Source organism: Clytia hemisphaerica, unplaced genomic scaffold, assembly GCF_902728285.1.
Source record: "Clytia hemisphaerica strain Z4C2 unplaced genomic scaffold, Clytia hemisphaerica genome assembly, whole genome shotgun sequence".
In the NCBI taxonomy this organism is placed as follows: domain Eukaryota; kingdom Metazoa; phylum Cnidaria; class Hydrozoa; order Leptothecata; family Clytiidae; genus Clytia; species Clytia hemisphaerica.
The window spans coordinates 1-16766 of NW_027103858.1; the positions used below are offsets into that span (position 1 = coordinate 1).

The window sequence follows — 16766 nt, forward strand, 5'->3', positions numbered from 1 at the left end:
GACCAATTTAATTTGTTGTTCTACCATACGGGCCCGACCGACCCTATTTTGCTAAAATCAAAAAAAATAATACTGAATTTCCACTAAAATATATTTTACACACTAGTTATTTGTAAGAATTAAACTTGAATAAAGCTGAAATTTAATTCAAGAAATTGAAAATTTTGAAAATCAAGCAAGCATTCCTTCCATACACTAAAATTTTATTATGATCTTCATCGGAGATAATTTTGATCCAGATATTTCTTGGAAAATATTTTCAGTACCTTACCAACCTTGATAAATGAAAAATTTATTCTTATTTTACCGACCGACCGACCCATATTTTTCTAACGATCTGCCCGTAGAACAACAAATTAAATTGGTCTCGCCTAAAGCGATGATTTAGCAACTTGATTTTTAGACGATCCTATCGTCTACACAATTTTAAGACAAATTTGAAAACAGTGGTTAGCCCGGGGCCGAGTAAGCAGTGGGGGAGGTTATTACAGGCGTGTTTACATTTGTTCCAAACTCGACCACCTCTATATTTTCCCGTAAACCGCTGTGATGGCTGTAAAATCTGCGCATACATCTTTTCCTGCGTTTACTATCCCTCAAAAGGGACGAAAGCATCGTCGTAGTAAACATTATTTCAATACCATTTGTGTCCTCTATAAACTGTTTGTTCAAATTGATAAATCTTTATATTTATATTGAAGTGTAAAAATAATCTTTCGAACTGACCTATGTACATCATTTGTATTATCAGAAGTCAAATTGAGTATTCGATTCCCTTGATCACATAGCCGAATGACGTCATCACTTGAATCTACAACAACTTCTGCCATATCATCCACATATCTGAGAAAGAATTCAAAATGATAATTATAATCCAAATAAACAAAGTGAACTTTATTTACAGGGTACTTTATTCCAGGCTTAGAGTTTCTGCATGGAAGTTTGCATACTTTAGGTGTACAATCTTTAGTGGGCAGAAACTTTCGCGAGGTCGAAAATTCGCGAAATTTACGACATTTACTTTCGCGAATTCGAGGAAAAAGTATTTTTCGCGAGCATGAAATTTCACAAATTGGATGATCAAAATGAAAATTTTCACCAAAAAATGGCTTAAAAGTGACGTAAATACTCCTTGAACTTCATTGAAACTGGTTTTCTATGAATTCAATGACACTTTTACGGCATAAAAATGCAACAATTACTAATTTTGATTTTGATTTGGAAGCTTTATAGATTTTCAACTTTTTAGAGAATTTTTCGCGAGCATAAACTTTTGCAAATGACCTTGTTAAGAATTTACTTTCGCGAAAAAGGCCAAAATTCGCGAAAATCGCTTTCTGATTGCGAAAGTTTGTACGCCTAAAGTACTTCTATCAAAATTACTTTATTATTTTGCTTTTCAATCTCTCAATATAATACTTTCCAAAGAAATTTACTCATTTAATCAACTTTAGACGTTACATTAGAGAGGAAAGATGGTGAACTTACAGGCCAAGTTGTGGATGTTGACGTACTTTGAGATCTCTACCACTTGGGTTGATCAAATCATGAACATGCTCATCCCCAACCTTACAAATTGAATTGACATTGAATTGAAATTGAAACTATATTTGTTTATAAAACAATTTACAAAAATTTACATTTTATACCTTAAGGGAAGAAATTTCGGTTGAAAGATTGAAAAAAAGAAAATTTGGTGGATTTGGCCAAAATTCCAAATCAAGTTTCCGCCAAATTTGATTTTTGGCCATCCGCCAAATTAAATTAATGCCAAAATTTCTACCCATCAAGTCAGTTTATTGGAAGTATTTTAATTTTACAATATGTTCTCGAATTTTGATGTTGATTGAAAATTCAAAATCATTAACAGATCAAGATAAAACAAATTAGGAAGGCTAAAATTCATACAAAAAAATCAACCTTCCGATGAATTTTCTACGTTTTACCCTGACTTTTATTGAGGGTTTACAAATATTCCTAAAATACTAGCCGTCTCCAATGTACTGCTTACCTCTAAGAAAGAGACAGTAACAAAATAATCTTTGCTGCTTGATGCTTCATCAATCACTGTAAAAAGCATTTGAGTAACCTATAAAATTAAAGATACTATCATTAAATCAACATAAGATCCAAAATTTAAATAAATTTCTACAATGTCTGACTTAAAACCTTAGAAAAAAGGGTTTGAAAAATTTTGAATATGTAAAAGAAGGCTTACCATTGTGACTAAGCCAGGTTCTTCGATAGTGCCCAAGATTGTATTGGACTTGCCAGCTCCTGACTGAAGAAAGGAAAATGTATTTCAAGGTGGTGAGAAGTTAAAAATGTATTAAGATACTTGACAATCAAAAAGTTAAAGCAGTAAAATGTAGTGAAATGTCAGCTTATAGTTGAAGAGGTCCTCCAGGGTCACGCCTAAACAGGCCATCTTGCCAAATTCTATGTTACACTTCTCTTTTTCGCGGTGAGGAAGTTTGTCAATATTGTTTACCACAAAAAAAGCAAAAAAATGGCCCAAAAATTATACACTATCAAGCATAACGCCAAAATCTTGTCAACGCAAAAAAAGAAATTTGAATCACGTCATCACACAAACTGCTTGGGGGAAGTAAGAGGTTGCAAATAATTTAATTACTTGTCCATATGCAACAAAAGAAACATTATAGCCGTCAAGAGCTTTTTTGATCATGGGTTCGGCCAAATCTTGGTAAACATCTTTCTATGAGAATAAAAAAAGATTAATGGTTTTAAGATATAAACAAACATGGGGCAAGATTAATAAGCTGGTGATTTAGATTTAGAGAGAATAAAAAAATTTCAATAAAAAAGTTCATTTGAAATTTTTGATAAGCAAAAGAAGGAAGATAGAAAACACTTACTGTCTTGTGTTCCCAACTGTAACAGTGATCAAAAGAGAAATTGCTTTCCTGGAATAAGAAAAATTATATGTGTAATATGTCCAGAAGAATCTTTATATCCAACCATAAAGATTTTTAAATTGAATGTGAACGAAAATGAAGCTGAAATTTTTACAAATTTACAAATTTACAACTTTTTAAAATGAGAGATGTGATAATATTATTACAATCGAATGAGAAATGTGCAAGTGCACAAAAGAACTTCATATTTACTTTCGTTGAACCAGATGAGATTGGGTTGTGTAAGGAGATTTTGTCCCCGCTTATCTTGATAACTCTTGTAGCACCATTATTCTTTTCATTGGCTGTAAATAAATAGATATTGCTATTTGAATAAATCCTTTGACAGTTCACCATAAAACACTAACTAAAGTAAAATTAAACTAAGTAAAGTCTCAAACTTTGACTTTGATAAGGGAAGTAATTTTCCACAATGGTAAAGGTCATACTAAAGAAAACACTACATTTGCCTATTACTCTTGCCAATAGCAACAGTGGGCTATAATGGAATCACAAAATATAAAAATAAAATAATGACATACTTGTTAATGGTCTACACCTTACTGCAACTTTTGAAGTTGGTCCTTCAGGCTGAAAAAGAGGGTATAAAGAATTTAGATTTTATTTCACAAACAAAAGAGATTAAGACTGTCCCATACGCAGAAGGTATTAAATTTTTGAATATCCATTTTATTTGCATGAAAAGATACTTTTAAAGACCTTTACACATTTTAGTAAACTTACCATCTTTTGAAATACTATACAAACTTTGTAAGTTACATTTTTTAATCCTAAAATAGAAAAAATTCCAATTCAAAGTGTCAGCCTGGGTTTAGGCTCAGGCAAAAGATTAAGGTCCCCTCAAGTAACCAAAACATTTGAAACCTCTTTTGCCTCCACCTTTTTGGGCTTTTTGGAGGGTGTTACCCCCAACTAGTAGGGGGCTGACGGTATGTAATTTACTTACTGACTTTTACCCTTCTCCATTTACTTAAACTTTATTACACTTCTCTTCTTCATTAGACTTCTCTTCTTCATTACACTTCTTTTCTTTGTTACACTTCTCTTCTTTGTTACACTTCTCTTCTTCTTTACACTTCTCTTTCTTTCTTTGTTCACCTTCTCTTCTTCTTACTTCTCTTCTTTTTTACACTTCTCTTCTACGATACCCGAGGTTTCTCCACTTCTAAAAAATTCTTTTCTCTTTAAAAGGTAACTTTTCTTTTAAAAGGGAAGTAAAATGTCTTTAAGTTCTTGTGTTAAATTTCTACTTCGAGCTGCCAAAATGGTTTTAACCTTTTTAAAATTGTTTACACTTCTCTCGTCTGAACACTTCTACTTTATATTAAGTACTCTCCCAAAGTTTTTTATTAATTTATGAAAAGCTTTATAACTTCTGCTTAAGGATAGCTTTTACACGTTTAATCACTAATCAACATTTGCCATTACAAAATCTCTGGATCTTCTCTGTAATACAATAAACTTTCTCGACAGGGTTTGTAATCAAACACGTGGTATTTTTCATTTTTTACTTCTCTTCTTCATTTTCAAAGCTTAAAGGAAGTTCAAGAAGAAAGTAAAATTTTCAGTTTACACTTCTTCTCTCTTAAAATTTTTACTTCCCTTCTTCATTCTTTACTTCTCTTTTGAAATTTCTTTTTCTGAAGTGGAGAAACTTCGTACACTTCTTTGTTACACTTCTCTTCTTCATTCATTCTTCTCTTCACTTCTCTTCTTTGTTACACTTCTCTTCTTTTTTCACTTCTTACACTGTTCTTACACTTCTCTTCTTTGTTTCACTTCTCTTCTTCTTACACTTCTCTTCTTTTTTGTTACACTTCTCTTCTTTGTTACACTTCTTCTTCATTTGCACTTCTCTTCTTTGTTACACTTCTCTTCTTCATTACACTTTCTTCTTTTTCTCTTCTTCTCTCTACACTTCTCTTCTCTGTTACACTCTCTTTTACACTTCTCTTCTTCATTTTCTCTTTTTTGTTACACTCTCTTCTTTGTTACACTTCTCTTCTTCATTCTGCCACTTCTCTTTTCACTTACACTTCTTTGTTACACTGTCACTTCTTTCATTTGCACTTCTCTTCTTCATTACACTTTCTTTTTGTTACACTCTCTTTTTTTACACTTCTTTCTCGTTGCACTTCTCTTCTTCATTCACTTCTCTTTCTTAACACTTCTTCACTTACCTTCTTGTTACACTTCTCTTCTTACACTTCTCTTTTTTGTTACATTCTTACTTCTCTTTTTTTACACTTCTCTTCTTGTTACACTTCTCTTTTTGTTTCTTCTTTCTTCATTACACTTCTCTTCTTCATTACACTTCTCTTCTTTGTTACACTTCTCTTCTTTGTTACACTTCTCTTCTTTGTTACACTTCTCTTCTTTGTTACACTTCTCTTCTTCATTACACTTCTCTTCTTTGTTACACTTCTCTTCTTCATTACACTTCTCTTCTTTGTTACACTTCTCTTCTTCATTACACTTCTCTTTCTTCCATTTGTTACAACTTCTCTCTTTGTTACAATTCTCTTCTTCTTACACTTCTCTTCTTTGTTACATTCTCTTCTTCTTAACTTTTCTTTGTCACTTCTTTCTTTACACTTCTCTTCTTTGTTACACTTCTCTTCTTTGTTACACTTCTCTTCTTCATTACACTTCTCTTCTTCATTACACTTCTCTTCTTTGTTACACTTCTCTTCTTTGTTACACTTCTCTTCTTTGTTACACTTCTCTTCTTTGTTACACTTCTCTTCTTTGTTACACTTCTCTTCTTTGTTACACTTCTCTTCTTTGTTACACTTCTCTTCTTTGTTACACTTCTCTTCTTCATTTGCACTTCTCTTCTTCATTTACATTTCTTCTCTTCATTTACACTTGACTATTCTTTGGATTGGAGCATTAGAGTGTGCTCTAGAGTCCCCTGGTAGCCCAGAACGGATCTTCAAAGGCAGAGAGGTACTGTGAGCCTATTTAAGTAAACCTAGGAAAAGATTTTGGGTCAAAAAGGCCCAGTTTTGCCAGATGATCTGGAGTTTTGCACTAAAACAGATGTGGGCGGAAACACTTCAACGGCGACCTTACGTGATCATGGTGAGGGTTTTTAAAGCATAGTATGCTATGTTTAATAAAGCCAATTTCTGGCTGTACATGCCCGTTGTTAGCAAACCTAGACCCCAGGAAAAGTTAACAAAGGAATGAAATGAATTCCTTCCTGCATCTTTGATAATGCAATTGAATTTTTAAAGAGAGGATTGAGGCAATGTCGTGAAAAATGAAGCTGGATACATTGCAAACTTTTTAAAAGATTTTGATATATTTTTCACTAACTTTCAAATTTCACACAAAGGCTCTTAATTAACTAAAAAGGAAACATGGTTTAAAGTTTCACGGTATGTAGTCAGGACACCCGTCCTATAGACAGCTTATAATCTGATATATACAGGACGGGTACGAGCTGTGAGGCAGATTTCTGCCTCAAAAAATGTACAGTGGGAAATTCGAATTTATTGCTGTCCCCACTTAATAAATTAAAAACCAAATTACGGAACTTGCGTTTTCTCTAAGAAAAGTGTGACCAGTGAAAGAATAACATAATTTTATTGGCTTTTATTGGTGTTTTCAACCGTCATTAGGATCTGGGAAATTCAAACTCTCAGCATTAACCATGCTATATATTTTGCCATCAGTATACCCTAACTTGGTCTAATGTCGGCTGAAATTTATAGAACAGTTGAAATTGTTTTTCTTTGCTTAGTGGTCAGAGAGGAATAATCCTTTTTCAATCAGTGATTCAAGCTTTCATATTATTCCTTTCTCTAAAGAAGGGTGTCCGAAATAGATGAGGGATGTCGATATTAGACCAACTTACGGTATTAAATAAGAAAATAAATAAGAATAAAATTAATCATAGCATGGATCTCCAGGCTAGGTGATACAATTCCATCCCTTTCCCGGACTAAGATTACACTGCCCCTAAAATAAGTATTTTTCTCTGGGTTAGTTGAAAAATAGGCTTTGGAAAGTTAGGTTAGTTTTTTTATATACAAGATTTTCCATACCTTTTGCCTTTAGAAGAAAACCCTTACCAAAAGTCGTTTTTATTGGGAGAACACGCTGTGACGACCTATTAACTCAGTTTCACTTATTAAATTACTCCAGCCATTCGGGCCAGAAGTTATCTGCTCCCTATTACTGAAGTAAAACGTTATGGCATGCTAATTTGGAAGAATGTTGTTAGCGTGCCAATTTGAACATCACTTGTTTATAGGTAATATCTAACTGCATCCACTGAAGTAATGGAGGTTTCATAATGAAAACTGTAGCAATGAGTTATGCAACAGACCATAGGGTTCGTCTAAAGGAGCATCTCATGCGGGCTATCTTGGGAAAAATAGCGGAAATATCCCGGAAAAGTCAGGAGGATCTTAGTGCACAAAGGGGAATCTTTTTACAAAACGACAGTAGTTTTTTTATGCTAGCCAGAACTTACATCCAAGAATATATTACATATTTATTAAATTATCATTGGAGCAGCCCTAATTTTGGGCACTAAGTGATCAAAAATTTTCACATTTTTTCCATTAGCGGATGGCAAACGATATCATCCAAGGATGCCCCTCTTATTTTAGCTATTTTCTCCTTCCTATACGATCCTGATTTTCTGACTTCCAGTGTTTCTAACTTTTTCTTGTATTTTTCTGAAATTTGACCGTAACATTGAAATTGGTCTCCGAAGCCCGGCTCGAAATCAAAGCAAGCACCTGGTTTAAGACCCAATTTTAACCGCTTTTGCGCCAAGAACACGGCAGAAAGTTGTCCACTCACAAATAATCTTATAGCGTTTAATCCGGGGGGGGGGGGTACTAGGTTTGCGAGTACGGGTATGTCCGAGCCGAATTAAATCGAAAATCGACCTTTGAGAGACAAAAGTTTGGTTTTGGGACCCTTTGAGAGACTTTTTCCTAAATTTTGGTCATTTTTCCAAATTTTGGTTTGATTTTCACCAAATTTGGGCAAAATTTTGGAAATCGTGACCTCTGAGAGAGAATTTTTGATTTTCGTGATTTTGGGACCCTTTCAGAGATAACTTTTTGAATTGTACCCCTTTGAGAGACTTTTGAGGATTGAAAAAATGTACCTTATGGCCGCACATACCAGGCACCCATTTTTGCCTAAGTACCCCCCCCCTGGCGTAATTTCGACCTTTATTAAGAAACCCACCCTGCGGTGCCCCTACAAGGATCCTTCGGGATCCTATGTATCCCGGTACGATGCCCTAAATTTAGGGCATCCTTACCGTGACCTAACTTCACTTGAAGGCTTGCCTTATTTAACTCTCGACTCCAACCCGAACCCAATGATAATAACCGAACCCAGTCTAGGTCCGCAGATTGAAAATTTCACTTGCATCCTGTGGATGATACGTTGCCAACCCATTTATAGACAGACATTGCTTTATTTGAAAAAAAATACTTGTCAAAACAATTTCAATCATTCAAAAAATTGTATAAAAGATGACCTTGGTAAAAAAAAAAATCCAAAAGCTCAAGATTTTCTTTACATCAGCAGGTTAAGTATCTGGAATTTTATCAAAACACATTGCAATCCAATTTTATCCAAAAACAGCCAGTCGAACAGTCGAAGTTTTAGTAGAAAAATAAGAAAAGGGGAAATCAAAAAATATAAACAAAGCAGCCATGTTGGATTTATGATTCGAATTCCGAGCATGCTTCGATTTTCATAGCAACCGTTTATTTAAAATACAAGACTAAAAAGTTGACCAAATTATGGTATCACATGATTTAAAATGTATATTTTTGACAAAAATTTTTCACGTTTCAATTTTAGATTTAAATTTAATATTTTCTATTACAATTAAAGAAACTGAAATGTGCATTTGAAGGCTATTATTTCTTATTTAAATAGTCAGTAAAATAAGTGAGGACGACTATGTCGGAAAGTCCCTCGATCCCGGAATTTTAACCGGTAACTCCCCTCTAAAGGAATCACGTGAACAGTTCGAATTAATGACGTAATTGATGCTTCGAGTACTTCAAGCTGTTTATCTGTTTCTGATCAAACATGATTTTGAATCAAAACTTTTTACTATCATAACGAGAGCGCTTGACTCGTTGATGAGAAGCTGACACTTTTACCATCATGACTGGTTGCCTGGTCACTATGGTTGAATGAGTCTTGGTACTGTATGGTTTTGAATCCTTTTTTAATTGGTATTTTGTTTTGTTCATAAATAAAAGAAGATGCCAGTCTGCTAAGGCTAGATTTTTCACCTTTCTCTGTTTGGTTTATATATGGTTTGAATAAATGAAGGCATTATAGCTAGATATTATATTATTGAAAATGTATCTGAAGAGTTTGTTTAGTGTGTCCATTTGAACAAACTTGATTATATAGGAGATCTCCAATTTCTGGTTTGTTTTTTACATGCACCCACTACTGAAGTGAAGTGTGGAGTAATTAGTTTTATTCTTAAACTGTTCAAACATCAAAGTTACCCTACTGAGACTACAACCGCCCTGTGGACCCACCAGACTGCCTGGTGTTTTTGTCCAGTGCCGAAAAGTATACCGTGAGATCGGGTAACTTGCATCAGTGGAGGCTAACATGCATAGCCCTCAAATGAATGACCTGGCTGGTCATTAAAATACAATAAAGTTAAATCAAAACAAAAATGGTAGACTAGGGCTGCGAGCGGAGCTGCAAAGTTCATTTGTTTTGAAATTTTGCTGTTTTGATTGGTCAGTCATTGGGCCATTCCAGAAAATTTTTGTTACCCCCCGTCGGACGACGTGCATTTTTTAATTTTCTCTAGCCTCGGAAATAATTTTTCTTTTCCAGTGGTGGTCGGAAATTCCGATAAAAATCCATGTACTTTTGCAAAATGCATCGGAAATTCCACTCTTTTTGCCTATTTTAATTCAATTGCCTTGGAAATTCATACATTTTCTTTTCTCTCCTTGGAAATTTCAAATTTTGGTGAAAACTTTTGCTCTCGGAAATCCTGTGTCGTCCGCCCCTGTTACAGACAAATTCTGGAATGGCCCATTTGATGGCTATGCAAGTTTCCCTCCACTGATGCAAGTTACGCGACTTCACGGTATTAAATTGCACCAGGACAAGGGCGATAATTACACCAAATCTCCTCCTAACAACACTGGAATTTTTTCTTTAACGTTTTTATCTGATGCACTACATATTGATTTAAGACAATCTCAACACCAAACTTGGTGCGTCCGGTGCGCATTATTTTTTAAACAACCTTTGTCCAGTGTTCAGAAGTTTGAAACAAAAACACCGGACAAAGCTTTCCGGGTGTGGGTTAGGGATACTTTTTGGCACTGGACAAACACACTGGACTGTCCCGTGCATCGACAGGGTTGTGATTTCTCATTTGACACCAGGCATTTAGCGTCAGCAATGCTTCTGTAAGTCTTGTGTGTATATCTATTCTATTATGGTTGAGTTACAGGAGGCTCTGAGAGCCCATTCTCACAACTATAGATGCTTTGAGTAAACATCCCGTCAGCACCTTGACTGACTACCCAATTCCCCTCACATGGCATGGGTTGACCCGGGCGAAGGTTTGTTCACTTGCCAAGGAAACCCTTGTGAGTGGGAATCGAACCTTGGTCGCCTGTATACCACAACGCCTATAGTGTGTTGGCAGGGTCATCTGAGACAACCATTTTGAAGACTGAGAAAACAGTTAGTGGAAGTATTTCGATTTGTGAAGCGTCTTTAGGTCACATAGAACAAAAGAAAATAGCAAAAGAATAAAGGAATTACCCATAACCACCATTTCGCAACCATGGGGAATCATGATTTTACAGAAATGGGAATCCTCATATCAAATAAAGCATCTTCTGAAAATTTCGATTCTTCCCCATATATAAATGCGAAAACAGGGGGGGGGGGGGTTCATGTAAAAAAAAGCGCTGTATCTGGGGTGGGTGGGTGTCTTCAAAAAATTTGCTGTTTAGTCTTGTGTACTATACATGGGGTGGCAAGGTCAAATTTCGGATTTTCTGCTTAGTATTTGGTCCTAAAAGCCAAAGAAATCAAAATTGTGATTTATTTGATTTTTTTGTCGAAATGTTTTTAATTTTCAATTGTTTTTGTCATTTTAAAGAAAATTTTTTGAAACTTTTTTGGGAAGAATAAAAAACTTACCCCAAAGTTTCAATTTTTTGGCTTAAATTTTTCTTTTATGAAGGGTGATAGGGGTATATTTGGTAGTTTTGCTTGATGTATTTGTATTATACAGGCTGTCAGGGTGTATTTGAGTTTCTGGAAGTACTGGAATATGTAAAATAGAGGGGTTTGGGGTGTTTTTGGGAGTTTGCGGATAGCATTTTGGTACATTTTGTACTAGGGGTGGTGGGTGTTTAAAAATCGAAATTTGCTACAAAGTACTGATACATGCCGCTGTTTTGTACATGGACCCCCCTGGCGAAAATAAAAATCGAAGAAGCTTTCATTTTCTGATCGTCTTTTTAATCTGCCATGAAGTGTTATAAAATTCCTTATAGAAAGACACATTCTCCTACAAAGAGGCTTCAAAAAAATGATGTCGAAAAAGTTGTTAAAAAGTATGTCATTTTATCTTAACAATTTCGCAAACTACGTCACAACAACGGAGCGCTGACTTTTTTTGGTTTTATGACTTGTTCTCACTTGTTTAGTTTCTGTAATAAAAAGAAAGTCGTTATTGTGAACTTGAAATCTAAAATTGAGTTTACTTAATCGTAGAAATTTAGCGATAATTTAGCATTTTAGCGAGTATAATCTCGAAAACCGCCTTCGCGAAAAATTATCCAATTCTGGTTATATTGCCTTGATAATTTTTATCAATGGAAGGGTCAGTGCAAAGACTCTAGAAAACGAATCAATCAAAAAGTAATACTATTCGCTAAAATTTATCACGCGAAATATTTTGAATCCGACTTAAAATAGAAAAAAAATCAAGATTTCTGCTCGCTAATATACGCTAAATAGTCTCGCTAAAATTCTACGATTAAAGTACTTCCAAACTGAGAAAAGGCCCATCCCTTACCAAACACCAAACAAATTGTCTGAAAATTATCATATAAAACCGCCGGACACAACTGTCTGTTTTTGTCTTGGATACCAGTTTCTGAGAACTGGCGACATAAACATTAAAACCAGATAGTTGCATGATGAGACCCGGCTACACAAAGTTATTGACTCATGTTTCGTATCTGAATATTGGGTCGAAGGGAATATAAAGTTTATCAAAGTTGGTGTATCGAAGAATTAGCAGTTTTGCTCGTATATGTCATTTGAATAATTAGAAATAGCATCAATGTTGAATCATCAGAAAACATTAATTTATAATATATTATTCTAAGGGGTAAAGTATTGAGATCCTTGTTTTGATGCTGGAGTTTTTAATTATTCAATATGCTATCCTAACTGGCAAAAGGTCTATTTGAATGGGCGGTAAGTGTTTATTGCATCCGTAAAATATCATTTAAAAAAAGTTTATTTGCTGTCAATTGTTAGGATGGATTTTAAAAATCCTTGGATTATCTTACTCAAAATTTATTGTGGAAATGAAACCTACTTATCTGTCTAAGCAATCTCAACCCAGGGTAATATGGGTGTAAATTTTGGTACCTGCTGAGCAGTTCCTTTTCTGGTCTCAGTCTTATTTTTAAATTTGTATAGTTGCAAAATTATCAGTTTGTCATTTACAATTTGGAACATCTTACAGTTCTTAGCAATCAAAACTTCTTTTACAAAGCTTCACAAAGTCAGACTTGAAAATTTAAAGTATTTAAAGCTATTTCACCTAGACTAAAGAAGAAGCTACTTGCCTTTCTGTCAATCTGTCATTATTTTTTTGATTTTTTGCACAATGATGCAAAAGACAATACCCAAAATGTGGCAAGCCCGATTTTGTCAAAGATGTGGGCAAGATTCTCTAAAGAATGGCTGAAGTGGTTTCCTGGAAAATTCTTATTCCCCTTAAAACGGATATTCGTATTTTGGGGAAATTCCTTTAACCAAATAAGAAATAGCTTTTCAATGTTGACTCATTAGTTTTTTCTGATTTTTTGCACAATGATGATAAATGGCAATGCCTAAAATGTGACAGGCTGATTTTCGAAAAAAAGATATTTGGTCAAATTTTGGGCCATAAACTGCCTAAAAATCGGGTTTTTGGACTTTGCGCAAATCTGTCATTAAGTTTTTTCTGATTTTTTGCACAATGATGCAAAAATGACAATACCCTAAAATTGGCAAGCCCGATTTTAAAAAACTTTTTTTGGCCAAAAAATGCCGGGAATATACCGGAAAAACTGTTTTTTTAGAAAATTTTTTTCCGTGAAAATGCCGGAAATCGTTTTGGCAGATTTTCATTTGATTTTTTCCTGAATGATATCTATTTTTTTACACAAAACATTATTGATAACATGCTACCATCAAGCATGATTCAATGTCAATAAAACTGATTTTTGCAAGAACTTTTATTTATTTTGCCCTAAACCCTTCCCTGTCAACAATCTGATGAATTATTGCGTTATTTTGCTAACGCTTTATTTTATGACTGATTTTTTTCATTTTTCTCCTCGATTGCTATTACTTTTCCAGGTAGGTCCATTCAGCTCTGGTTGTTTTTATTAAAGTAGCCAGCCTTCAGGTAGGTGCATTCTTCATGTAGCTTGCTTTTCAATGTATCATTGCTCATCATCAGGACAAACTTTTCAAATTTTAAATGTACATTTTAAGGGAGCTTACTAGTGATACTTTGTTCAACTATTGAAAAGTGTTTTTGTACTAACCATGCCAATTCCAAACTTAACTGGCCTACTGTTTTGTACAGAAGGCACACTTTTTTTGGCTCAACTGCCTTAGAAAAGATAGAGAAGGTTTATCTTGTGTTGTATAAGATATTTGTGGCGCAAACAGCAAGGAAGCAAACAAAATATTGACATTTTTAAAAATAGCATTTTCTTTTTATTTATTCAATTTATTTTCAATTTGCTGTGTGGAAGCAAAATTACAATCTAAATTGTTGACATGACTCAAAAATTTTTTTATGTTTGATAGGCGAGACCATTTGATTTGTTGTTTACGGGTCGACCGACCCTGAAATTTCTGAACAATATAATATAAATATAAAATCGATTTTGGTAGTACATTTTTGTTTTCATTACTTTACAGACTGCCAAATTTTCAAAATTTCATTTTTCAAGGATTGAGAATTTTTGTTGAATTTTTTATTTATCCATGCATTCGAGCTTTTTGTCTTTTTGTCTTTTTATTTTCTATTTCGCATTTTTGTCAAGATGTAGTAGTTTTTACTGCCTTTTTAGGAGATTTTGTACTTTTATTTTTCCTCCAAAGACCTAACAGAGTAGAAAAAAAAATTATATCTGCAAATGTTTGGCAAATATGGGCATCTTAAAACTAAACTTGTACATCAAGATTGGAGGATTTGGGGTGTGTGACAATTTCTTTGTTCAGTTTGGTTTTTGATTTCAAGCCAACATCTTATCATCTTATCAACAGAATGTTTGTGCAATAACCCAAACTCTGTTTCAATTGAACAAAGAAAAAATGAAACTTTTGCACCAATCTCATTGGTGGAAATTTGAAAATGATTCCACTGTTCAGCATTTTCATATTTGTGAATGTCCAAGCAATTTCATGCTGATCAAGATTCTTAGGACTGATACCGGCAAATCTCATGGTAACTTTCTGGCAACACTCGTTTGGTCTGGCAATTTATGAATGCATTTACCAATTATATTCTGTTTTTAAAGGATTTTGCCCGAGGATGACAACAAAGAAAATAGCCAGCAATTTGCCAGTAACAAACACTAATAGCAATACTGGCTTGTTGTCTGCAAGAATTTCATGTCCTTTGAATCGCTTATAAAGTCACATTTATTTAATGGAACCAATCAGTAGAAGAGTCCATTTTTATATCCTGTTCTTAATTTTGAAAATGATTCATGTTGAATACTTTTGTCAGACATTTTTACGGTGCTCGTTAGTAATGACACTCATATCATTGATTAATAAGATCGGCTTCCTCTGACAAGGAACTCCCAGGCATGAGGCTCTTAATAGGGCAGGACAGTTTCATTTTTTTGCAGCTTTTATACCTGATAAGCATAGTAAGAGTTTTTTTGTGATAGGTTTGGCCGTCTTATTTCAACTTTCAATAGATAATTTTGGGTTGGCTCAATGGAGGGCAATGCTTAATAGAGGGTTGCAAACCTTTAGCTAGGGTATGGTGGGCGCCTTTGAAATCTTGAGATTAACAAATACCAGGATGCCATTGTCAGGTACAAATCTTTAGTTAACAATTTTTGTTATTTAAGTCTGTCTCAAAAGGATTTGAACACTTTTTTTCTCATCATGTGTTTATGCTATATTAAAAAGCTATACCAGGCTATACGCGGATTTTTAAGGCTATTTTAAGGCTATTTTTAAGGAGGATATTTTTTGAAAAACTTGAAAAGAAAAGATTTTTTCTTCTCTTTCAAAAATCTCAAAGTGCCATAACTTTTTATCCAAAAAAATTAAAAAATCCACATGCTTTAGTGTAGCATCTTCCTCATGGGTTATAAGAGAAAGGATTTTGAAAATCCCCAAAATAAAGGGGGGGGGTTGGGTTGAGGGTCTAGAAAGGGTTACTATTTAAAGGGAGATATTGCTTAGTAAGGGATAGGGGTCTTTTTCAACATCAACTTTAAAATAAAAATCCTGTCTTTGTTGATGGGTTGTCCCAGACAGAGATCCCCATAAAACCAAAGCTTTAAAACAGGCATTTTTAAACGAGAAAAACGACTTTGAATTTGACCATCTGAACTATTTATTTCAAATATTTTCATATCAGAGATAGTGTAAGACTGGTTGAATCCCCACTATTGGTGCAGTCAAATCATGCATGGGTTACATACAGCTCCCTAATCTAGGTATCTATAGTGTGAGGTGAGTTGGAGTTTTACTGAAATTACGAGAAAATCCACGAAGCAATGCAAGTTAGTGTGTTTTCAATCCAAGTAATTCTTCATATGAGATGTTTGAAATGATCATTCAGTTATATATGTCTACAGTATGTAAGTGATTATTGCACTGACCTTCAATTGATTAGCGGAAAAAAATGATTTTCACATGGAAATCTCAAAATATATTTAAACTGATCAGATAAGTTACTTAAAATTATGAATGATGTTTTAGAAAGTTCAACTGGATAGGATTTTTATGACTATTATCCAATTTCTAAGCTCTCTCAACCTTTTCTCCAGAATCTATCAAAGTCATGTTATTGAAGAATACTATTGAATAAAATTAATATAATTTGCCTCTTTTATTTCAGTTTTGTGCTTTTAGAATAACATGTATCTTTGGGGAAGTACCTTTTATTGATTTTATTTATTAGTTTTCCTCAAGGAAATCTACTCTTTCTCTATTATACTATCGTTTTAAAGAGACTTTTAAAACATTATATGGTAAATCAGGGAGATCAGAGATTTTTCCCACAAGTTTCATATACGTTTATTCTTATTTTTCACTTTGGAACCAAATCTTTGGCTCGTTTATACGAATTTACTGTAGGTTTAAAAAGAAATTTTCCAGCTATTACTTAAAGTAAACGAGGCTTTGATTTAGCTAAAACTGGAAGACAATCCAAGGTACTAAAAACGCTTATCTTCAAACTTTGTCACCGTTGTATCATAGTCTTGTTAGTTTCAATCCAATTATAGGATTTATAAATATGCGATGTAAACAATACAACGTTATTAAAAATGGTTTAAAATCTTATGGTATTATGTG

The 16766-nt window shown here is 33.9% G+C and overlaps 2 protein-coding genes across 2 annotated transcripts; both read right to left on the reverse strand.

Moving 5' to 3' along the window:
- Positions 1-653: 653 nt before the first annotated feature.
- LOC136808301 (kinesin-like protein KIF1C) lies at positions 654-3743 on the reverse strand. The gene is made up of 9 exons (XM_067064837.1): positions 3663-3743; positions 3461-3509; positions 3132-3223; positions 2880-2927; positions 2636-2719; positions 2219-2281; positions 2012-2089; positions 1489-1568; positions 654-843 (listed from the first exon to the last, which is right to left on the reverse strand). Exons 1-9 carry the CDS (start codon positions 3663-3665, stop codon positions 669-671), a joined length of 672 nt encoding a protein of 223 aa, XP_066920938.1. The 5' UTR covers positions 3666-3743; the 3' UTR covers positions 654-668.
- A 1454-nt stretch (positions 3744-5197) lies between these two features.
- Positions 5198-5782, reverse strand: LOC136808283 (uncharacterized). Its single transcript, XM_067064818.1, has one exon. It carries the CDS (start codon positions 5780-5782, stop codon positions 5198-5200), a length of 585 nt encoding a protein of 194 aa, XP_066920919.1.
- Positions 5783-16766: the final 10984 nt, after the last annotated feature.